This window comes from Notothenia rossii (assembly GCF_949606895.1).
Source record: "Notothenia rossii genome assembly, chromosome: 4".
In the NCBI taxonomy this organism is placed as follows: Eukaryota; Metazoa; Chordata; class Actinopteri; order Perciformes; family Nototheniidae; genus Notothenia; species Notothenia rossii.
The window spans coordinates 39797705-39822721 of NC_136902.1; the positions used below are offsets into that span (position 1 = coordinate 39797705).

The 25017-nt window shown below is 40.9% G+C and overlaps 2 protein-coding genes across 2 annotated transcripts in view; both read left to right on the plus strand.

The window, feature by feature from the left end:
* The window catches only part of LOC307035128 (1-phosphatidylinositol 4,5-bisphosphate phosphodiesterase eta-2-like), a 414967-nt gene that overhangs the window by 186756 nt on the left and 203194 nt on the right, over nucleotides 1–25017 (plus strand). The window lies entirely within an intron of this gene.
* Nucleotides 5154–7834, plus strand: LOC307035116 (zinc finger MYM-type protein 1-like). The gene is made up of 2 exons (XM_079674135.1): nucleotides 5154–5618; nucleotides 6444–7834. The coding sequence occupies exons 1-2, from the start codon at nucleotides 5534–5536 to the stop codon at nucleotides 7727–7729; spliced, it is 1371 nt and encodes a 456-aa protein (XP_079530261.1). The 5' UTR covers nucleotides 5154–5533; the 3' UTR covers nucleotides 7730–7834.

The window sequence follows — 25017 nt, forward strand, 5'->3', positions numbered from 1 at the left end:
GTTACAAATTGGCTTATAACATGATATTTGTATTTTACTTGTACAAAATAAATATGAGGTTATACATGACTGCTTGACAGAATCATAGACCTCTTATATATTTCCTCACATGTGTAGTTGTTTCTTTTCCCAAGCATACATTGAACTTGCATACACAGAAAAAATAAAAGCCAAGCTGTTTTTGACTGCTTGAAAGAGTTTAATGGTATCTTTAAAAGTGTACCATATCTGTAGCGACTAAAAGTATTATATAAAAGCAAAGCTGCAATAGGCAGTTGGGTCAATCAATATTGACTTACTGGTGTAGTGGGCCATCAACTGCTCTGTGTTGTTGTTTGTATTGAAGATACGCTATTTTCAGTGTCCAAACACTGAGACAGCCTTCTCTAAAGCCTGGGTGGCTAATAATGCACCTTGGTTTCTCGTCGGTGTCTTCTATCTGGCAGAGTCCTGCACGGGTCTGATTTTCAAGACCCGCTCCCGCCCCGCACCCGTGACGTGCAGTACCGAACCCGCCCCGCTACCCGCACATATTGCCAATTAGTTCCGCAACCCGACCCGACCCGCCGGCACAAGATCCGCAACCCGACCCGAACCCGCATATATTTAAGCAGTGACAACGTGCAATTATTAACACACGCAGTTGCATATTTGGCTCAAAAAGCCTGGGATGTTGTTTATTTTCTCCATCTAGGTTGACACCAAAAGCCTCCCAGACGTTGGATTTCGCTCTTGAAGAAGAGTTATTGAAAATGGTGTATTCTCCGCTAGAGAGCTTCACCTCAGCCATTCAGAATGTGGTGCGCTCAGCAGCAGATAGATGCGCTGCAGAGGTTATGATTATGCTCGGTCCCGCGGAGGAGAGGTCTGAGGATTTAAACATTAAACTAAAATATTATTGTTTAAATATATTTATTATGCAACACCCGCAACCGGACCCACATCATCTTTGTTTTACCCAGAAGCGAACCTGGAAAAAAGCGTTTGAAAAAATACCACCCGCAAATCACCTTTTTTGCGGGTTACCCGCGGATACCCGACCCGATGCAGGACTCTGCTATCTGGTCAGTAGGTTGCAAACTGTCTATTTGTTCCATCACCTGCCAGATCTCTCTGCAGCATACACATTCATCTGCAGTGGGCATGCTTTCACAGCATTGACATGTACACCTGAATATTGTACATAACATTAAAAAAAAAAACAATATCTGCCGGACGTGTGAGGAACAGATGACAAATTAAGATCGACATTTAGTGCAGGTCAAATTAAATAAAACAGAATTTACCATTCAGTATTGCCGACTCGAGTCTCGCCGGCTGCGGAATCCGCTTCTCTTTCACAAGTTTCTGCCTCGTTGTTCGATTGCCGGGCAGGAGGCTCGTACTGATAAGGCAAGATGCCTTGAAGTGAAAGGCTAGCTGGTTCACTCTCTACTTCTGTAACTGAATCCAGATAACCCACCGAATCTGAGCTTGAATGATCGCTCTCGCTGTCGCTGTCTGAAGTTGTCGCGTTGCTTGCCATTTGGACTGATTTGATCAAATGGCAATGTTTGCCACGTGTGACGTCACCGCTCGTTCGGGAGTGATCGGGGGCGTACTCGGCAAACTTCGGAACCAACATCGGTTTTTAACGTATATGTCATTTAATTATGACCAAACTTTAAACATTTTTATTTATTTTTATTCTGGTGATATCTAAACTACATGTTAAAAAACACCTGTGTTAGATGCATTACATGGCCTTTAAAGAGCAACTTCCAGGTAAAAGACACCTGTGAATAAATGTGTAGGAAAATTATGAATACACTAGATTTTCAAAAAAATATACAGAAATATACACCACAGTGACATGTGGCGTCGTTTTTGTAAGACATTTTCACTTCCGCATAAAAAAGCCTTGGCACGTGACCTCCCGCGTGTGACGTAACATGGGAGAAACAAGGGGGAGAGCGGCCAGTTTAACGTATTAATAAACATGGATCCCAATGCTAGTTTCGACACAGAAGACACAGAAGAAGTTGAACATGAATATTCAAATGCATATGACGGACCACAACCTTATAATTATGAGCCTGCTAGGCGTCCAAGACATACATGCCAACCTTTCCAAATCCAAAAGAGGTAGGTTTGCGTGCGGCAAATGTGCACGCCAAATTAGGTAATCAGAAGAAATGGAACCCTATTAATTACATGTATAAACCGTATAAACCATGTATTTAACATATATGGCATCATTTTATGCATTTTTCAGAAAAAGTGGTAGTTTGGTAAACAGTGACATCAACGACATGTCTGGTCTGTAAAATGCCCGAAAAGTAAAAGAATGGGAGATAAATATCCCAAAGTCTCCACATTTTATTATATTTTTAATGTGTTTCTGGCCCTCTTTCAGTTGAAACAGTAGCCTATAGATGAAGGATGTGTCAGGATGTAGAACTCTTGTGTGAACATTGGATAAAGCCAGGTTCATATTCTTGTTTCATGTTGTTGACATATTAGAGTCAAAGGTTTGCACAGAGCGAAATATCTTTGTGTTGCGCCATAAATCAGAAAATACTGCATTAAAAAAGTCATTTCCTGCATTTTTATACTGATAAAGTGTGATATAAATAATGTACAGGCTTTCAGATTGCTGTAGTTCACTAAACAGAGACATTAACGACATGTTTGGTGTTGAAAATGTCAGAAAAAGTGAAAGACTGGGAGATAAATATACCAAAATCTCAAAATGGTATCATATGTGGTGTGTGTTTGTGGTCCTCTTTCAGTTGAGACACTGTAGGTGAAGGATGCTTCAGGAAAAGACCAAACACTGGATGTCTTTCAGTCGCCAACATGTGTTTTCGAGACACTGATATTAATGGGGAAATCCTGCAGGACACAAATGCCTCGTCGGGGGTAACGCTGCCCTTCCTTTGCACGTTGTTTCTCTTTCAGAAACACAGAGGACTGTTTGTATGATGCGATCACAGACACGCTGCAAACGGTGTCCGCCAAAAGTCGAGTCTAGTGTCTATGGAGTGTCATTTTTATTTGTTATAGTTTGGGAAGATTGAAAATCGGTAGGGAAAGCCAGCTGTAAACTGTGGACTCGATGTCCTGACAGGCTGGTATTTGTGCAACCTGCACAAACACAATACTGCACCATGATTACAAATGGTGAAATACAATGTAAAACTACCGAAAAATACCAGCTCACTAAAACACAACCGCTCAACTCAACGCAACTACTAACTATACCCGCAGTCAGAGAGCGGAGATGTTTCCCCTGTGTGATGTAATATGACGTATGACCTTAAAAAAAAGCCGTTTTTAAGAGCAGAGCTCAAAATTGCTCCTTTCCCTCTGAATTCCTGCCCTTATGTCTCGTAAAACATATCAAATCCTACATTCACTTTTTTAATTGTAATCTTCAAGCAAGTTTAAGCATAAACGTAGAAAAAAAAAAAAACCTGCAAGATGCTCTTTAAATGAATGTATTCCAAATGAGGGAATTAGTGGTAAATTGAATGGGATTTAAGACTGATTCCTGTACCACTCGTTGAGCTCTTCCTGCTCTGAGTGGCGATAGTGAAGCAAATTACCTTTGAGCCTGCAGAGATGTGTGTCTCATCACTTCAAAGCCCAGGACAAATAAGCAGCATCAGTAAACACGGGTCCTTTTTACCGCAGGAGGTTTGAAGTGTCAGCACAGAACAACAAAGACAAGTTCAGCTGACGGCTCCTGCAGTTTCTGGATGTCAGAAAACTCTGCGGTTTTTTCGTCTGCTCCCTTGTGTGGCACTCACAACGTGGAGCGAGAACAGAGCCTCCTGACGCCTCAGCTGGAGGCTCAGCAGGCTCAGACAGTGTCACTAACGGGGAGGTGTGCTGACACTAGAGAGTAACACTTAAGATCTGTTCATCGCTTAATTAATACGATTACATTCCTGCAATCAGTTGTTGTTTATGGCCAAAAAAGCACTATGTGAAGATAGTCACATGATTACACCTGAGTTGCAGTATCATTGGATGATGCAATGCAATCTAAAGCTATGTAAGGATCATTTGCAGGGAGCTGTCTTTAATGAGAACAGAGGGTGATCAGGATCCCTCTTTCCATCTCTTTGTTTTTATTGTTCTAATCTTTACATCACTGGGGACAGTTAAGCCAGCATGAATCCGAAGTGTTGTGCTCTCCAAAAATATAAAAATGAATATTCAAATTGTGTACAATGCTTTTTGCTACAGGGGGAAACCAATGTGTGTTTTTTCAGTCGTTGCATCAACCAGACTCCTTTGTGAGGATTGATAGGAATGCACATAGTCCCTTGATCAAAGCGCCTTAGCAACGGACTGCTTTTGAAAAAGAACAGACAGCTGAATCTCCAAATGTACCAATCAGACTTGAGTATTCAACTGAACCATGTTATAAAACATTTACACAGTTCCAAAGGTAAAACAAGAACAGACTTTAAACAGGTGGAAATTATGTCAGCAGAGCGGAGGCTTCATGGAGTCACCTGCCTCATGTACGTCCTTATATATTCTCTAAACCCGTGCAGTGTCGTTTGGGATGTGTTTGTGCCAAGGTTCTTTTTTTTTTATATAGAACTTGGCTATTTCACTATTTTGTTCAGAGGGTCAACTTTGGCCTTATGACCACCTTCAAATTCACTCATTTGTTGTTATTTGTATTGATATTTTAAGATTTTCACTAAACGCTCTGTGTTTTCAGTTGACGGATAGATGCATGACTGCTCTAAATGCATGTCATGTGCCATTTAATTATGGGAGCAATAACCAAAGTCCCTCTATTATCATTGAGATGAGCTTTTCCTTTCCGAACATCTTTTACCTCACATTCACTCTGATGGTGCGTTATTCTAATTCCTAATCTGTTTACTTACCAACAAACAAGAACATTTAATTCGAAGACAGAACAAAGAAAAGGATATGGTTATGGAAAGAAGAAGATTCCGAAATATATCTGAAATATTCCTTTGATGTCTACCGCAGCGAGGAGGGAATCATACCATTATGTTACCTCGTTATTTTCTGAACTATTTCAAAATGTCCTGAAAAGATATCTGCATATGTTGGGAGCATCTCAAGGTTGTTTGAGGCTCTTTAACCCGATGAAAAGAGGAAGGGAGCGGCAGGCCCGCCGCTCCGCATACGCAGAGCACGCAGAGCGCGTAGGGCCTCAAGTACCTGGCGGGGGCCCCCAAAATTAAGGTTAAAAAAATGTCATGATAGTTATTATATTATTACATTAAATAAATTATATAAATTAGTTATGAACAGGCCCACCGTTTTTTTTCTTAATTGTGTGCCTTTTATTACTCAATTTGGGAAAATTAGATGTGTTACCTTATCTATACACCCCCCCCTTCCTGAAATGGTACAGTCTTCATCGGAGATATGTGGTGTGGTGTGATGCGCCAGCGCCATCACGGGTGGTGGACACAGGTGGTGGAGCACCCTCCTGCCTGACGTTTTCCAAGTTAGACCTGATAATTGCTGGATTTTAACAGTGAAGAGAAGAAGAATGGCAAGTAAAAGGCCATATGAATCTGGCGCTGAGAAGAGAAAGAAAAAAAAACAGAGAGATGACGCTCGTTCATCCCTTGCTGGTAAGTTCGTGTTTTTGGTCAAATTGTTTTGCTAACCTGACTTTCAGTGATATTGCTGCTAGCTAACGTCAGCAACCTAATCTAGCGATCATGCTATACATATACATGTATGTATGTGTGTATATATATAATACTACTCTGAGTATTATATATATATATATATACATATATGTGTAGGCCTATATAATACTCAGAGGTGGGCTGAGTAGCTAACAATTTTACTCAAGTAAGAGTATATAATCATAAATAATAAATAAAAAAAAGTGTGCTACCTCAACGCACAATGGTTCATATTCCAAGTCTGTCAAGCAAAATCGCTAAGCTAAGAATAATTAAATATATATATATTGCAAAAAACGGACATATTCATGTTTGTTTATTTCACCTCTCCTTTTTCAAATATGTGTTCTTAAGTGCTGTCATGTACCACCTGGCATTCCTCTATCATACATTTGATAGTGTGTGACTTGCAGAAGCATTTTAGCTTGTAGAACAGTGCCATATTCATAAAAAATGCTATTGATTTGTGCTATGGTAGCCCATCTCGACAACGTAGCATAACTCAACAGATAGGCTATAAATAGAATCCCGCCCATAATTTGAGAATTTACATACACAGGCTACTAGATAGCTATGAAATAATGAAGTGGTTCACTGATTAACAGCAGACTTAAGATGGTGCATATGATGATGTTTTGAGTGACTTTTTATTCTAATATGAGTAGTGTGACATGATATTTTTGTAATCAGAAAACCCTAATGTTTTGGTATTTTTATTTAGCTTTTGCTAATCACATTTTTTTTGTATTTCAAAAATATTCACAGGGTCAATGCTAAAATATGTTCAAGGACCAACGCGTAGCCAGGAGGAAGATTCAGATGATGAGCAACCATCCACAAGCAGTGCAAGCAGCCAACAACCCCAGCACCCTGAACAACTTCAGCAACTGTCCAACGTGTCTGAAAGCTCCAGCTCAGTACCATCCACAAGTTCAGGTACACAACACACAACTGTCACCTCAGAAGGTGTTCTATCCACACCCATCACCCATCTTCAAGCAGATGACGAAGAGATGAATGTGGCATCTCCAACAGACCCCGCCCTTTGGCCCAAAAATATTTCAGACACAGACAGGGTAGAGATAATAAGAAGAGGACCATTCAAAGTTCCAGCAGATTTCTCTTTTCCAAAGGGCCCAGATGGAAGGGCATTTCACACAAACCTCCAATTTAAATCCCTTCCCAATAGAGAAAAAATGAAAAGAAGCTGGCTTGTCTACTCCCCAAAGACCAATGCTGTGTTCTGTTTTGCATGCAAGCTGTTTGGGTCAAAAACCATAAAGCTGACACAAACAGGCTATGGCGACTGGTCTAACATCAACATTCGCTTGAGGGGCCATGAAGGTAGCCCAGACCATACCAAGTGCATGTTAAAATGGAAGGAACTGGATATGCGTCTGAGGAAGAATTTAGCCATAGACCAGCAGGAGCTGGCCTTAATGGAGGCAGAGAAGAAAAGATGGCAAGATGTCATGAAACGGCTGTTTTCAATAACTCTGTCTCTAGCCACCAGAAATTTGGCTTTTAGGGGCTCTTCTCAAACTCTTTATGAAAAAGACAGTGGGAATTTTTTGAAAGAGGTGGAGCTGCTGGCTGAATTTGATTCAGTTACAGAAAGACATGTGGCCAAAATTAAAGATGAGGCTTCCAGAACGCACTATCTTGGACAACAGACTCAAAACGAAATAATAGAGATTGTCTCCTCCCAAACAGTTCGAACCATTGTGAAAAAAATCAAGGAAGTCAAATATTATGCCATCATCCTTGACTGCACCCCGGACATCAGCCACAAGGAACAGATGTCCCTGGTGGTCCGCATTGTTGAATTGGTACCCAAGCCAGACATCAAGGAGTACTTCCTTGGGTTTTTGAATGTGGTCGAAACGACAGGTCTCAATCTGTCAAATGTTGCTCTGGAAAAGTTGAGGGAACTTGGCATTTCCTTCGATGATTGCAGAGGACAGTCCTACGATAATGGAGCCAATATGAAGGGAAAGAGGCAAGGAGTGCAGGCCAGACTGCTACAACTGAATTCAATATATTTATACTGATGGTTCTGCTGTTGTAGCTGTAACTTATTTTTGTATTTGACATTTTGTTTATATGTTTATATTTCATGTCAATTTTAAAATAAAAGGCGAATGTTTGAGTGGGAACTTAGTAGATTTTGTGTGTGTTTGGCGGGGGGGGGGGGCCTCCCTGACTATTTATGCTTAGGGCCCCCAAAAGCTTAGCAGCGGCCCTGGCGGCAGCATCCTGTGAACTATTCAGTAATGTCTCCATCTCACAGCCTTGAGTTTGATACACAGAAAGGATGAATAAATAATATAACATTTACTATCGCAATAACAGCATCCAGAGTTATTAAATGATAAATATGCTATTTGTCCTCGCTGGGAAAAGTGTGCAGGAATCAAATATTTAAGAGCGCAGGGACAGCACAGACTAGCATAAAGTGTTTAGTAGAACATTAGGGCAGGGGGAGGCTGTCAGGGAAAACTAATCCAATGAAGGCATTATGCAGAGTCATCGTATAACAACATCCTGCTCTCAGGTATAACCTGAAGACTGAAGGGCAACTCTTACTCTATCTATACAAGCCCAGTGTCTACTTGGATTCTTTTCAGATAAGCTTTCAATGAATCTAACAGACATGCTGTCTGCTGTGCAGGAGAGGGCCGCCCTCCAGCTGTCAGTACTGAGGTTATTTAGAGACTATTAGATTTAAGGACCCCTCAAAGTGTTTTTACAAATACACTTCAGCATTCATACAGAGGTTTAAATAGTGCTAACACACTCACACATCTATTGCCATAGGGAGCAAATGGGGTTTATTCTCTTACCCCAATAATACATCGGCATGTTGACTGTTGGAGATTGAACCCCAAACTTTTTTCTACATTTTGAAATACCATCAGTTCATACGCTTGCGTACACTATGGATTTGATAGTTAGCATAATCAGAAGTTGCTTTATCAGCTATTTTTCATTGATTATGTTTTAACAAATCACAAATAAAATCACTAAGTGTAAAAAGTGAAGGTTGAAGTAGTACTAACAGCTTATATTCTCACTAAGTCTTATTTATACTTCATAAAGTGACAATATTTCACAAGACAGACGGACGCTTAAAGCACCCAGATGCAAAGCATTGTGGGGTAGTCAAATATGTACAGTAAGCTCATGTGCATGTACCGTTTTTTAGCTTCACCACTCGTGTGTGATATCCGTAGCTGGAGAAGGACGATCTGTTTATTAAAGTCACACACTCACCTGCAGCAACATCCAGATCCGCTCACACAATGGGGCTTTTTGGTCTTTGTTATGGAAGTTTCTATCTGAAAGACAAGGTAAAAAACAAGCTTCTCCTCCAATTTCGACGCAATTCGTAAAAGTTGAAATCCACAACACAATTCAAAAAGATGTGTCTGGTTTCAGCACTTTTTATCAAGGTGGCAGCTTGCAATGGCAGGCAGTCTCTCCTCATTAGAAGCAATTGAAAAAAGACCATAGCCTAAATGTCTGTCTGCTGTTTGCAGTCAACAGATTTAGTGACAGCATCTAGAATTCCAAATATTTGGTGAGATTTTTTGTTTTGTTTTATAAGCCAGCCCAGCTCCCTTTCACTTTCCCTCCCTGACACCAGAGTTGGCAGACAGCACTGGCCTTAGAGAGGAAACAGAGGCTATCATTAGCTCAGAGGTATAGTAAGGACTCGCGGCAGGATATTGGGGTCAGGGGGTCAGGGGGTCAACGTTTTTCTATGCTCTTTTCGGCTGTTCCTCTCCAAAACTGCTGTGGATTGTGTCCCATTGAGGTGTTGCCGGCATGCGGCTCCCCTCCACGACAGGCATCATTTGAATACACTTGATTAGTCATCATCTGGGCATCTCAACAGAGGCAGACACTGTGTCACCTCAGACAGTGGAGCTCATGCACTCACCTGCACTTACACACATTTTGAATGCAATGCACACACATGGAGAGACCTCTTCCCTCAGACCATGTCAAAGATATCCATGCCTTGATTCCATTATAAAGCAGGTATTAATAAAACAGCATCTGGGATTCCTCATAGAGAATCAACCAGAATGTTGATCCCAGTCTGTGTTGCCTTAAGCTCTGAAGAGTGATTATCAGTCAGCAGCCGGGGGCAGTTTGTGCAAGGCTGAGCAGAGTTCACATGATGATGCAGAATGGTGATGAGAGTCTCCTTTCACATAACCTTGGCATTTGTTTTTGTTGGCATTACTTGAGATTTCTTTTTATTTCTTTTCACAAAATGGTTTCAGTTCAAGGGCCGAGCATTGGTAAGATCATGGTGCATTGTAGTACATATAAAAGATCATAACTTTAATAATGAGCATACATTTATTCTCAACACAGTATAACAAAACCTACATCATCCCACACACAACTTCTGGATGTGTAACTGAAGTGTAACACCAACAAAATATCTAAACAAATGATAGTACAACAAAAGTAAGTGAAAATAAACATCATTTATAATAAAAATGTAATTACATATAACTAACAGATAAATAATACACAGCAAATGGAAACACTAATATAATGCACGTTGGCAAAAATGCCTACATTCATTTAGGCCTTATCATTGAATAAAACCTTGAATAATTTTGTTCTGAGGACATAATTATTATATATTCTAGGTATATATATCGACAAAGAGTATTTTAGCCAACTGACGTTTAGACAAGTTTTAGGGGCAGCCCAAAATACTAAAGATCAGCAGCCTTCATAGCATGCACATACATCTTTTGGGAAAACAAATTGCACAAAAAAAAACGTTAGGTTCTGAATTAGCCGATGGTCTTTCCCTGTGGACAGTCACATTGTAAACACAGTAAATAAAGCTGGGGTTTGTTGTATATTTTCGATTACAGTTGTAATCTATTCTTTGTATATCCATAATTTGATGTTCTCTGTTCTAACCCTTTGATTACTGAAGGGTTATCAGACCTAGATGTCTGAATTGTTTTGTTTTGTTTTACTGATTGAGCATCTTTCCATTTGACGGTATAGCTTAAATCTGCTAAATGCTTGTATTGTCATTAACACACTTGAATATTTGCTACAGTTGGTGGCTTCTGAACTCCCCAGGCAGCTAGAATGAAACTGGAATATAATTATGTTTCTATAATTGAAAATACTGCTCATGTGACCGGCTTCAATAAGTGTTCAGATGCTACTGAACAAAGCCCCACACTGTCATAAAGGCTAATTCGATCCTCTACTGTTCTCTAAATTCTCTTCTCGTCTGTCTCACACCTTCTCATCACTTACACCACACACACACACACACACACACACACACACACACACACACACACACACACACACACACACACACACACACACACACACACACACACACACACACACACACACACACACACACACACACACACACACACACACGTTGATAATTAGCACGACGTATCTGAACGTCTTAGTGGAATCAGACGCTGATCTGTTCCCATTAACTGAGCTGAGAAAGCAAATTATGAGCACCGTGACATCATACAAATGAATGTGATCAATCTCTGCAGACTAACAGCAGTTAACACCCTGCCTGCGCACACACACACACACACACACACACACACACACACACACACACACACACACACACACGTTGATAATTAGCACGACGTATCTGAACGTCTTAGTGGAATCAGACGCTGATCTGTTCCCATTAACTGAGCTGAGAAAGCAAATTATGAGCACCGTGACATCATTCAAATGAATGTGATCAATCTCTGCAGACTAACAGCAGTTAACACCCTGCCTGCGCACACACACACACACACACACACACACACACACACACACACGCACACACACGCACACACACGCACACACACGCACACACACACACACCTCCGACAGAGATAGTGAAAACTGAGGGGAAATATCCGGCACAATGCATGGTATTGGAATTCTTTTTTGATGGCCCTCATGTCGGTTTTTCAAAGTTATTTCTTTATTTGAGCACCTATGTTGGTAAACATGAATAAAACTACACATGTTCAGATGTTATACATACATGAGTGTCCAACACTAATAATACGAAGTTATTATGGCATTGTATGCTGTGTATTATTGTAACATCTTTAGAAACTACCTTTCCAACTCCTCATCAGTTGCTTCATGGTACAATGCATACGCTTCAAATAATCCATATTTGGCTTGGTTATGATATTTATATACGTGTAGAACTTAGAAGTAGAAGTAATGGTAAAAGTGATAGTTGTATTGTTGAGGTTGAGCCTCCAAAGGGTTCAGTGGAAAGTAACCCTAGGCCAAGGCTGCATGGAGGAAATGGCAAAATTGAAACTTGGTTTTAGGATTAACTCAAAACATTGTTGGAGAGGTCTCAATCTGGAGAGTAACATCATGTCAGTTTGAAGATTATAAGCAGGTCGTGCTCTCAACTGTTAATCTTTGAACATTGGCTTCAGTGAATTTGTAAGTGCTTGTCATTCTGTTACAGAAGGGACTACATACATGGGCCCAATTGTTATAAAGACCACTTGACCTAAGCCAGTGTTTCTCAAACTTTTTATGTCAGGCCCCACTTTGGAGAAAAAAAAAGTCGGGCCCCCCCAACACAAATAGTCACGTAATGGGCTAAGTTAACATTTATTAAAATACATCAATATGAACGTGAGCATTCTTTTCAAAAAAATAAAAAAATCCCTTTGCAAGAACAGTGATAATAAAACAATGTTCCGTAAGTCTGTGTGCTCCAAAAAATAAATACATAATACAATTGTGCAATCCCTTATAACAATAAGTTATAATACTTTGCCACTTTGCAATCTGTGCAAAAAAATTAAAAGAAAGAAAATGCTCATATTTGACAAGTTTGTCTTATCACAGGTGGCTGCGATGAGCCTGTTTTGCACTGCACATTTCTTCAAAACGGGGTTGCAGGCTCAGTGGCGGCACCAGATATTTACTTTTGGGGGTGCTGTGGGGTATCTTGACGTTTCATAGAGGGTGCTCAAACATTTAGGGTTTCCCATTAAGGTACCGGGCGCTACAGTGGAATTTTCTACTGCAACAATCCCCACGCATATACACAGTGTACCAGCGACTGTTACAATGAAGGCTTGATAATCAGCTCACGGCATATAGGTGTAAGCAGGGGTAAAGTGCTATTTTTATAGGTGGTGTGTGGACCTTACATAGGGTGGTTTTAAATATTGATGTTAAAAGCATCAATCTGGTGCACTTTGAGAGCAAACTTAAGAGATCTATGGAGACATCTCTCGACACCCATATGAAACAGAACTGGAAGCAGATTTACTTTTTGTTTATGGATATTTTACAAATCACTCCCCTTTTAAACTTTATTCTTTTTTTACTGTCATATAGTATCTCATACCAGTTTTTCATTTATTCTCTTATTTTTTTATAACTATAATGATCATATGAAGGTGTGCTTAGGAAATAATTGTTTACATAAATCGTGACCAAAACGTTTGAGAACCGGCCACTAGCTCGCTAACAACAACGATCTCCGGAACCGGTGCCCTCGCGCTCTCTCCTGCGTACGCACACAAAATGGCTCGTTCCACACAAACACAGAGCCGAGCTTGAATGAAACACAGAGACCCAGACATACTTGTTCTGTACTGTATCATATTATTTTCGAATCAATCATTTTTCAAATTATGATTTTTATCTTTTTCAAAAATGTTTCCTCCTGGTCTCTCTGGTCCTCCCTGTCATGCCTCTGCGCTCCCCAGGGTGGGCGTGCCCCTCACTTTGAGAAACACTGACCTAAGCTATGTGAATATGCCTAACTGCGTAGAATCACCAAATTGGGGAGCTGTGAAATAAGGAGGAAAATGAAGTTCAGTCATTTAACAGTTAGGCCCTGTGGACCAACGCAGCTATGACACATCTTTTGTGAGATTGGGTTGGGAGCGACAGAGCTGGTCTCGGTTTCTTTGGCTGATAAATAAAGTGAGAGGCATTGTGTTGAACCGGATGAGTTCAGGAGGTTTTCTGAAGATGTTACAAATAAGGTACACACAGCACACAATGCCATAATCACTTTTTATTATTAGTGTTGGACACTTATGTATAACGTGTGTGTGGAAGGGAAACTCCCTCTGGAGGGAACAAAGGGATTGTAGCCTTTGCAGACCATTTAAATGCACATAGAACACACCACAGGAAATGGAAAACCCAAAAAGAATAAAAGGGCCTTTTTAATCCTAAAACCAGGGACTGCTCCAAAGATTAGTTTGACATGTTTCTGCAAAATGTCTGATGTTGATGACATTTAATTGGTGACATTAAAACATCTAGGCAGTCATTTGGGTTTGGATATATCCTCTGCCCTCAGCTGCAGCTAAAATCCCTTCCAGTAAAGGTTGAAGACAGCAGTCGGCCTTTAAAGTTTTGTGGGGTTGCAGAATTTAAACATTTCCAATAAATCAGGAAAAAAGACGACACACCACAAACATGAGTGGGACCAAATATTAAACAATTAATATAAGTATTCTGTTTATCTGACGTCATTGCATTCCAAACACTTGACCTTTAAATGCTTTAACCCTTTATAGGGCACTCATTGAAATACTTTGAAATTCTAAATTTCAACCCTAGAGTGCTATTGGAGGACATAACAATACTGTTTTACTTTTGTGAAATTTTCCAAAATATTTAATTTTCATATAAAAAATGAAGGTCAATGAAGTGATCATATATGGTTCCTTGCCCGTTTGTGGTAAAAAAAAAGAAGAAAATATGACAAAAATACATATAGGGTGAAAGGAACATTTATTTTAGAACATTAGAACATAACATATGCACTTAAATACAATAAAAAAAGAGTGTAGAGTCATTTCTTATGTGGGGTATGAAATATAATATAAATTATGTAAAGGTTTTCGTGCAAGGGTATGAAATAAATATGTGTAATGTAAACGTTTTAGTGCAAGGGTATGAAATACATATTTGTAATGTAAATGTTTTAGTGCAAGGGTATGAAATAAATATTTGTAATGTAAACGTTTTAGTGCAAGGGTATGAAATACATATTTGTAATGTAAACGTTTTAGTGCAGGGGTATGAAATAAATAATAGTAATGTAAAGGTTTTAGTGCAAGAGTATGAAATAAATATTTTTAATGTAAATGTTTTAGTGCAAGGGTATGAAATAAATAATAGTAATGTAAACGTTTTAGTGCAAGGGTATGAAAATAAATATTTGTAATGTAAACGTTTTAGTGCAAGGGTATGAAATGAATATTTGTAATGTAAATGTTTTAGTGCAAGGGTATGAAATATGTTTGTATATAATGTATTTAATATGTAGTATACATGTTGACCTGCCCAGGGACTGCAACATGGTCCCTGAAAACTAAGCTAACTAACAAAACATACATAACATGAGAAATTAGTCAAATTCCTCATGGTAACTGACAAAACAGTTACGCTCCGCATTCATGCAGAGGTGGACCTTGCAGACCCTGCAGACCACATTTGACCTTACAATGTTGCCTTTCCTGCTGCAGTACTTGCAGGTAAGGCGATTTACATGTACAGGGGCATGGAAGAGGGAGGGATCAAACCGCACAGCACACATTTGGGGTGTGGCTGCGGTGTCCACGGACAGGCTGGGGGTCAGCAACGGTCACGCTCTCAACCAATGAAGATGAGCTTCTTCAGGAGCTAGACTTGACTGGCCACTGGTTGCTGGCAGCCCTGAACACCTGAATTCTGAAGCTTTTCAGAGGCACGCCATTCACACCAAGGGCCTTGCAGTCCCGCCTGTACATGATCCAGACATTTGTGAGGCTGACATCAATGGTGTATGCAAACATATGCATATACCACCTCTTGGACTTCATGGGGGTGCGGTAGAGGTGGACCAACATGTCACTCTTATCAATGCCCCCCATGTTGGCATTGTAGGTCCGGATGACAGCTGTACAGCTCACCGGCTCCTTCGTCTTCGTCTCACTGCAGTACCTGATGACTGAGGACATAGGCTTCACCCCCATGTCTGTTGACAGCAGAGACACCGTTCTGTTGTCCTTCCACCTGACAGCCAGGATCCCATCATCACTCATGATGTAGTCACATGTTCGACGAGGGACAGCCTTTTTCTCCATTTCCTTGATGGACTTGAGCGGGGGCTTTCCAATTCTATTGTCCCTGGCTGTCCCTGTATACCTGCAGTTCTGGTCTCGGAGGTACCGCACTAGCTCCAGGCTGGTGAAAAAGTTATCCGCAAAGATGGCTGTGGTGCCTGGGGAGGACATGGTACTTGCCAGGACAGAGACAGTCTGGCTGGTGGCACCCATGGCTTGTTGTTCAGGTGTCAGGGGGACACCGTGGGCCTCCAGAGTAGTCTTCCCCTGGTAGAGCACCATGTCGTGGATGAAGCCATCCGCAGAGGCCCTGGAAAACGATTTAAAACCCCACTTGTCTGGCTTGGTCTTTATATACTGCCTCAGGTTGCCGGCTGTCTTCCCTTTGTAGGCAACCATCACCTCATCCACAGACTGTTTGGGGGTCTGCGGCTCACTCCTGAAGGCAGAATTGAGGAAGATGAACAGTGGCCGGATTTTGAAGAAGCGGTCAATGGATCCAGGGAGCTCAGTGTTGTCATTGAAATGGACAACCCTTTTCAGCAGCCTGAACCTCTTTGAGGACATCAGGTTGGCAACTTGAGGGACTCTGGTCTCCATGGCCCAGTAATCTTCAACAGCTGGGAGCTCTGAAATCCCCATATACATCAGGATGGACAGAAATGTCATTATCTCATTCTCATTGGTGGTGAAAGTGGTGTTAATGTCCTTTTGAGTGGCGTACAAATTAGTTTGGTAGGTGATATGAGTGACAATTTCGGGGCCAAAGTACCTTGTGAAGTACTGAAAAGGGGTTTCAATGTAGTCTGGGGGAGAGTGCTGGTATTCCGGCAGTTCTGTGTTTTCCAGGTCAGCTTTGTGCCAGGTGGTTGGCCTTGCTGCTGACTTCCTGGGTTTGGTGGGCCTCTTGGCTTGTAGTGCTGGCTGCTCGTTGTCACCATCGTCGTCGTCGTCGTCATCGTCGTCGTCATCGTCGTCATCATCTGACGTCATTGCATTCCAAACACTTGACCTTTAAATGCTTTAAATAAATATTGGTGTCTCCATTCATTTGAGAAAAATCGCAGTGAGTTTGAAACGTGCGCCCGCAGCTACATAAAGATAGACGATAAAGACATTTTATAAAGTTTGGAACTACTTTGTCAGAAGAGACATTTTACCTCAGCGTAGTGATATGTGCAAGAGAAAAATAATATTTTTTTCCCCCCAGCACTCTGTTACATACTGCTTTAATACATGTACAATTAAACGTTACCAGATTTATGCAACTTCCTAATCGGGATTTATAGTTTTTTCAGGTTTTTTTAAAAGATTTATTTTCTTAGATTTAGAATTTTCCCCTAAACCGTTGAAAATGGATAGCTAGAAGATTGAAAGGTCTGAGTCCAGAACAGATGCTGGAGATGTTGAGGATATGGTTCATCAACATTTCAGGATATTCTTATTTTTCACTACAGCTTTGCTAGCTATTTATGTAATAAGTGGTTAATAACCTGAAATTGCTACTAATTAAATCAACAAGATGCACATTGATGCCAACTGGATTCACAAAAGTACACTGAAGACATTTCAAAAAGTGTCCCTCCTGCTCTGAAAGACATGTTCTCTGCAGCCATTTGAAAATACTAAGTTTGACTGCTCTTACTTCTGTTTCTCCCTAAGGGGAAATGATGCTTGAGGCGTAATCACACACCTAAAGAACAGGCTATAAGGATAAAAGATGGAGGACTCCTTTAAGGACTTTAAGGAAATGCTTTTTAGAAGCTCTTTCGAGAAGGACATGAAGGACAAGCCTCACTTAGGTTCCCGTTCTAGCTCCCTGCTTGCGCTCTTCTGGTTCGGAACCGGTTTTGTTCACACCGCTCAGAGCCCGACTGGTGCTGCCGTGGCTGCGTCATGACGTCACCGTTTACGTCGCTGATTTTCTCCCCAACGCCGTCGGGTTGATGACCGTGTTGCTTTTAATCATACAAAGCCAGATTAAATTAGATAACTACTTCTCAACCCTTGTACTTTTCTCCAGAGTGCCGTGGTTAATTGTTTATTAATGTTTTTAGGCGGCATTTACCGACCGCTGCAGTGCTGCCCGCTGTTTGGCATCACAACGCTGTTATGAACGTTTCTCTGGTACAAAATGGGTGATGTTAGCATAGCAACCAAAGCTAAACTGACTATCTTGACTACTTGTTGCTATCCTATTGTGGCATAAGCCGTTTTCTACAGGCACATTTTACCGGCGTATTTTTCATTATGATTCTACTTGTGATAGTCAGACATGACAACCTGTGATTCCATCCGACAGCTGCTATAATACAAAACAAAACGTCTTCCTGCTCTCCACAATGATCAATAACAGCAAACGGATGGTCAAAGTAAGGTACAAATATACAGAATCACACAAAGCCTGGTTAGTGTTGCCTGACTTTATAAAGTGTGTTTTTTTAATAAGTGTGTGGTTGCGTCCAGTCACTTTGCTCAGCGCTACTGCTTGTTACAACTTTCATTGGCCGTACTCACCGGTTTTCGGTGCTTAGAGGCGGCTCTGCTGCGGTGTGAATAGGAAAAACCGGTGCTTATCAGGCTTTAGCTCCGAACCGTTACTGGAACCGTGTTGGTGTGAAAGGGGAATCAGTCAAGACACTTTACTGAAGTTGGGAGTTTTCCTAATTGAACCACCGGTACAGGACTGCAAACATAAAAAATAATGAATTGTTTTAAACATCCCAGTAGACAGTAACCTACAATAAAGCTAAGGAATACACAAAGCAGTCTAACACTGGCCACAGCCAAACTGAGTAAAAAGACTTCAAACGTGCAGCAAGGTTTTTATTGGACAGCAGTGGCTTCCTCAATTTTATGACCAATTTATGCAGAAATCCAGGTAGTTCCAAAGGGTTCACATACTTTTTCTTGCAACTGTAGATGGAGAGTCTCTAATGGCGCATTCACACTGCAGCGCGGAGCTCGCTTTAAGTGTGCAGAGCCGTGCGGGGCCCGTTTTTGGTTGCGCTTCCACTTGGCCTAGTTTTGGCCCGGGGCTACTTTTTCACCTTTTTTCTGGCCCGACTAAATCGTGGTTCCATCGAGGCCAACAAACAGGGCTGAGTCGGGCTCAGTTTGCTAAACTAGAGAGAGAATCGCTGTCAAGGCGGCTACAACTACAACAAGATGAACATATTTGACCATGATTTACACGTTTCAAAATGATGCCGAAGTAACAACATACTGATACCGGTTAGTAAAAACAATGAATTAATGCTTTGACAAGTCTGCAGACAGACGGCAGGCGAAAAACCTTTTAAAATGCGTGTTTTCTAAATGGAGCTTGGCTAAGCTAACGTTATATATGCTCCGACCGTCCACACTCACAACAACGGCCTATACAGACATAAATAAACCAGCGACTGTATTCGCCATGACACAGACAGTATGTGGTTTGTACTTGTTTAACTTTTGTCTAGTTTCTGAACGGATATGAAGAGCTGTGAGCTCTGAGTGCTAAGAGCTAACGGCTGTGATGTTTTTCTGGGGCGCTCATTGAAGATGACGTCACGGCTCCGCCTACACTGCGTTACTATAGATCAGGGGTAGCCAACGCGGTGCCCGCGGGCACTAAGTCGCCCGCAGGGGGGAAATTGGTCGCCCGCGTGCATGTTCTAAAAATAGCACAAGTCACCATGGAGCTCCGTCTAAAAAAGTTATTGAATTCATTTTTATTTTTAAAATGACAATATTGAATATAACATTTTAAAAGCACACATTTTGTATGTACATATGTAAGTGAAATGGAGATTTGGTGCGTGAAATTGAACTCTGACCCCAGATAGGTTCAGAGTTGAACTCCACGCACCAAATCTCTGTTCCACCTTTAGCTGAGACAAGCTAGCATGAGCAGCTACGATCATGGGCCTCATCACCACACCGCAAACACACACACGCACACGCATGCACACGCACACACACACACACACACACACACACACACACACACACACACACACACACACACACACACACACACACACACACACACACACACACACACACACACACACACACACACACACACACACACACACACACACACACACACAGCAGTGGTGAGGATCTCAGCCTGCCACTGACGTTCAACCAGAAAACATCAGCAGTTAGCTGTTAGCAGTTAGCAAACAGAGATCACAGCTCCTCATATCTTTTCAGAAACTGGACAAAAGTTACAAACCACAGACTGTCTGTGTCATGGCGAATACAGTCACTGGTTTATTTATGTCTGTAGGCCGTTATTATGAGTGTGGAATGAGCATATACAACGTTAGCTTAGCCAGGTCGACCCAATCTCCATTCAGAAAACAAGCATTTTAAAAGGTTTTTCGCCTGCCGTCTTGTCTGCAGACTTGTCAAGCATTAATTCATGGTTTTTACTAGCCGGTATCAGTATGTTGTTACTTCGGCATAATTTAGAAACGTGTATTACAATTGAATCACGGTAAAATATGTTCATTTTGTTGTAGTTGTAGCTCCCGAGCCAGCGCGTCTTGTTTGAATGATGCGAGTAAACACAGCTGGCAGCAGCGGTGAAACTCGAGCGATTAGAGCGAAGTCGCGTCCGGTGTGAACGCAGCATTACAACGACCCCTGATAGATTTCGCGAGAATGTGTATAAATATAGATACATTTTCATAACAAAACAATGTGGTTACTATAGCAATGGTAAATCATTGTTAATAATTATTGTGAGGAATCATTAACATTAACATGTGATCAGACAGTCCTTCACATACAGTAAATTAATATGTATTCTGATTATTATTAATAATAATATTATCATTAAAGGTGAACCGTGCAATTATGTTATTCAGGAAGTTTGTATCAAACAAGTAGCCCTTCGTATAACTCAGTACCCTTGAAGTAGCCCTCGTGACAAAAAGGTTGGTGACCCCTGCTATAGATAGCCTACTACCCCAGTTCCTAAACTGTAATGTGAGCGCAGCATTAAAGTGAGCCGGGCCTAATAAGGCCTAACCAAACTGAGCGAGGCCGAGCGAGGCCTGCAGTGTAAATGCGCCATAATAGCCATGGCAAAGGGCTCCATTGCTAACACAAACAGCAATGGGGAGAGGGGGCAGCCCTGACGTGTAGATCTGTACAATGAGAAGGATGTAGAACTAATATTATTTGTCACCACTTCAGCTGTTGGGTTCTTATATATCGTCCTGATCCATTTGAGAAAGCCTTCGCCTATTCCAAACCTCTCCAACACTTCAAACAAATACTTCCACTCAATTCGGTCAAAGGCCTTCTCTGCGTCTAAGGACAGCAGTGCCATGTTAGGTGACCCTCTATTTTCATAAAGAATATTTAGTACCCTTCTAACATTATGAAAAGCTTGCCTCCCTGAATAAAACCATTTTGATCATCTTTAATCATGGAAGGCAGTAGTTTGTTTAGGCGTCTCGACAAAGTCTTGCCTACAAATTTGCTATCTGTATTAAGCAGTGAGATTGGTCTGTACGACGCACAGTCAGTGGGGTCCTTTCCTGGTTTTAGAATCAGAGTGATTAGTGCTCCTCTAAGAGATGGTGGTAGGTCCTCCTTTTCGTATGACTCCAACAGCATATCCAAAAGTGGTTGTAGTAGCTTATCTTTGAATCGTTTATAGATTTCTATAGGAAGACCATCTGTACCAGCCGCCTTTCCCCCCGTCATGCTGGTTATGGCTTCTGAAAGCTCGTCAGCTCCTATGATATGGTCTAGTTTTCCTTTTGAATCAGTTGAAATAGTGGCGAAATCTAATGAACTTAAAAAATATTCCTGTTGGCCTGAATCTTCATGTTTGGATGTATAAAGTTTTTCATAAAACATTTTAAAAGCATTATTGATTTCTGCAGGGTCATTTGTTAATTTACCATTTGTTTTAATGCTGTTGATAGTCCTTTCAGATTGCAATTTTTTAATACGCCAAGCCAATATTTTGCACGCCTTTTCTCCCTGATCGTAGTAGCTTTCTTTTAATCTTAGTAAGCTAGCAGCTGTCTGGTTACTCGATAATTCACTATATTGAGTCCTTAGGACCAAAAGTTCTGCTTGTAGTTCTGGGGAATCTTGGGTAACAATCCTATCCTCCAAAATCTTTAATACAACCCTCCAGTGAATTTAATTTGAAATTAAAGGCTTTGTTCTGCGAGCTAGAGTAGCTAATAATCATGCCCCTAATGTACGCCTTAAACGCTTGCCAGCGTACAGTTGGAGAGGTTTCGTTAGTATTCATGCTAAAATAGAGGTCAATATGTATTCCTACAAATTCAACAAATGTTCTATCCTGTAGCCATCTGGATTGAAAATGCCACCAAGGTGGATTCATAACAAGATCAGAGTTATTAAACAATAATGAAATTGGTGAATGGTCAGAGAGGACCCTACTGTCATACGAACATTTTGTAATCCTTGACATAAGACCCATAGAAACCATGAAATAGTCTATACGTGAGTGTGTTTGGTGAGTGGCGGAAAAACCCGAATATTCTCTGGAAACTGGTTTAAATGACCTCCAAACTTCACACAAATTAAAATCCTGGATCAGTTGTTTAAGGGTTTTCCCAGTTTGGGTGTGAGACAAGTCTGTCCCCCTTGATCTATCTATACTGGGCTCTAGTGCACAATTGAAGTCTCCCCCTATGATATAATGGCCTGGGAGGGAGGATAAAGTTAGAAAAATGTTTTTGAAGAATAAAGGAAGGAACATCCTCGTATATATTAACCATTTTCAAGGTTTCTGTAAGAAGGGTGCCGTGAATAATGGAATATCTGCCTCTTGGGTCAGAGATAGTCCTAATTATGTTAAAAGGAATGGATTTATGTATAAGAGTTAACACCCCTCTAGCATGGGAAGAATAGGAGGCTGCGATGACCTGACCATTCCATCTTTGGATCTTATGAGTATCACATCGTGGCAAATGCGATTCCTGTAAAAGCAGTATTTTGGAATTCAACCTCTTAGCTCTATTTAACACTTGCTTCGATAAATGATTGAGCCGACGTATGAGCCGACGTACATTCCATGAAGTTATCTTAAATTCTGTATTGGAAGTCATATCCTGTTATCTAAACAAAAATACAACAGTATTTAGAAGGAACAGAAAATAACAAAATCCCATAAACACCTGACTGAAATAAAACTGCCTATCAGACTGCTTAACACGACCCCATTTGCTGACCGCAATATGAATAGAAAATAAACACACCATGACATAAAACAAATAAAACAAAACACCCCATGTGAAATTCCCCAAACAAACCTCACCCCTCCCTTTGCTCAAACGATGAGCATCCCTTTCCCTCCTAAAGACTCTAATCATGGAGCTATCTGGTCCACAAAACTGAGGAACAGAATAAATGTCCACAAACAAGTCCCTAAAGTGTCGCTCCGCCCTAATTTCCATACAAATTATAGAAATGTTAACAAAGAGAATGAATAAAACTAAAACTTCTATAAAATATTTTCACTTTAACTTGTCGATGTTTTAATTTACCAGGCAGCAAGTTTAAAGTTCTAAAAATAAAATGTATTCATAAGTAAAAACCAAGTTTAGCTTCCATTGTTAGGATCTAAAATATGGATTATTAATTGGTTTTATATGTAATGAAAATTAAATAAAATGTGATTTTGGGAGTGTAAAGGTATAACTTAGATTTAACCGTTCAAGGACAGCACTTATTCTTAGTATCAATAACAGAAAACACACTTCTTCAACAGCATAATATAATAAATGTAAACAGATATACCAGTGTATAGCCTACATAAATATTATTATTGCTAAATACTGCAAAGACAAAACTTTATTTTGACAGTGTATATACAGTATAGCACATTTTTTCCTTTTACAGTAACAAGTAATATACTAGTGTAGGCCATTCTTTATGGCAATCTCACCAAGTGCTTTCACAGAACTGTTCAATCTCTGGGCCTCTCCTGGATCTTCTCCAGGAACGTGTGTACATCCGTAGGAGAAGTGAAGAGGTGAGAGTTGCCGTCATGTGTCACTCGGAAAGAGGATGGATATTGTATTCCATACCGTAGGCCTATGTCTCTGCACCTCGTTTTAACTCCATCGTAGGCTCTGCACTTTTTATCCGTCTCCTTGGTGACATCATGGAAAAACATTATATGATGTTTGTGATCAAGTGGATTTTACCCTTTTCATATGCAGCCGACATCACTTTGGTTTTGTCCTTGTAGTTTAAGAACTTAATCAGAAGTGCTCGAGGCGGTGCGTTTGGCTTCGGTCTGCCAGATGGAACTCTGTGCGCCCTTTCAATAGCGAGCGGTGCTGAAAACGATCCGGCACCTAAAATTTCAGGAATCAATTTTTCCAGACAGGTGCATGCATCCTTCCCTTCAGCGTTTTCGGGCAAGCCTATCAGTCGCACATTAGATCTGCGGCTACGATTTTCCAGATCTTCCATTTTCGCTTCCAAGCTTTCCACCTGTTGTCTCAGCTGTTTCGTTGTTTTATTCAGCGCTGAGACATTGTCTTCCACCGCTCCAAGCCGCTCCTCAGCCTCCGTTAATCGGCCAGAGTATTGTTTTAGTTCGCCTTCGATAGATTGTATTGAGTGTATCAACGTATTACATTTTGATGCAAAGTCTTCCTTCAGGTCTTTCTTTAAATTGTTGATTACACTCAGAATTTCACCTGAGGATTTATCCTGCGACAGCTCTTCTCCCTCCTCGTGTTCCAGGTCGGGAGAAAGGCCAGGTTGAGACAGCGGTGGCCAATCTTCTTCCAATAAAGTTTCCAAAACGTTGTCCTTTCTAGTTGTTTTCTTGCGTGGAGGCATTAGTAACACCGTTATGATTGTGTAAATTGCGTTTTCCTTTTATATCCCGCGTTCCAAATAGTTAATTTACAATATTAGGGCAGAGCGACGACTGAACTACGTCTTATCAACACTGCGCCATAACCAGAAGTCCCACACCACCTCCCTTACTTTTCCCCGAGTTAACTTTCCGGTCCTGGTGAAAAATAGTGAATCCGTCAGGAACAAGGGCGGAGTCCAGGATAGCGGGGTTGAGCCAAGTCTCAGTGAGAATGAACACGTTGCAGTTCTTAATGTCCCGTTGAAAAGCAATCCGACTTCTGAGTTAATCTATCTTATTTTCGACGGATTGAACATTAGCCAGAAGAATACTCAGAAGAGGGGGTCAG

Coding starts and splice junctions, on each gene's coding strand:
- LOC307035116 (XM_079674135.1), top strand. CDS start 5,534: ATGGCAAGTAAAAGGCCATATGAATCTGGCGCTGAGAAGAGAAAGAAA. Junction 5,619..6,443: donor CGCTCGTTCATCCCTTGCTG/GTAAGTTCGTGT, acceptor AAATATTCACAG/GGTCAATGCTAAAATATGTT.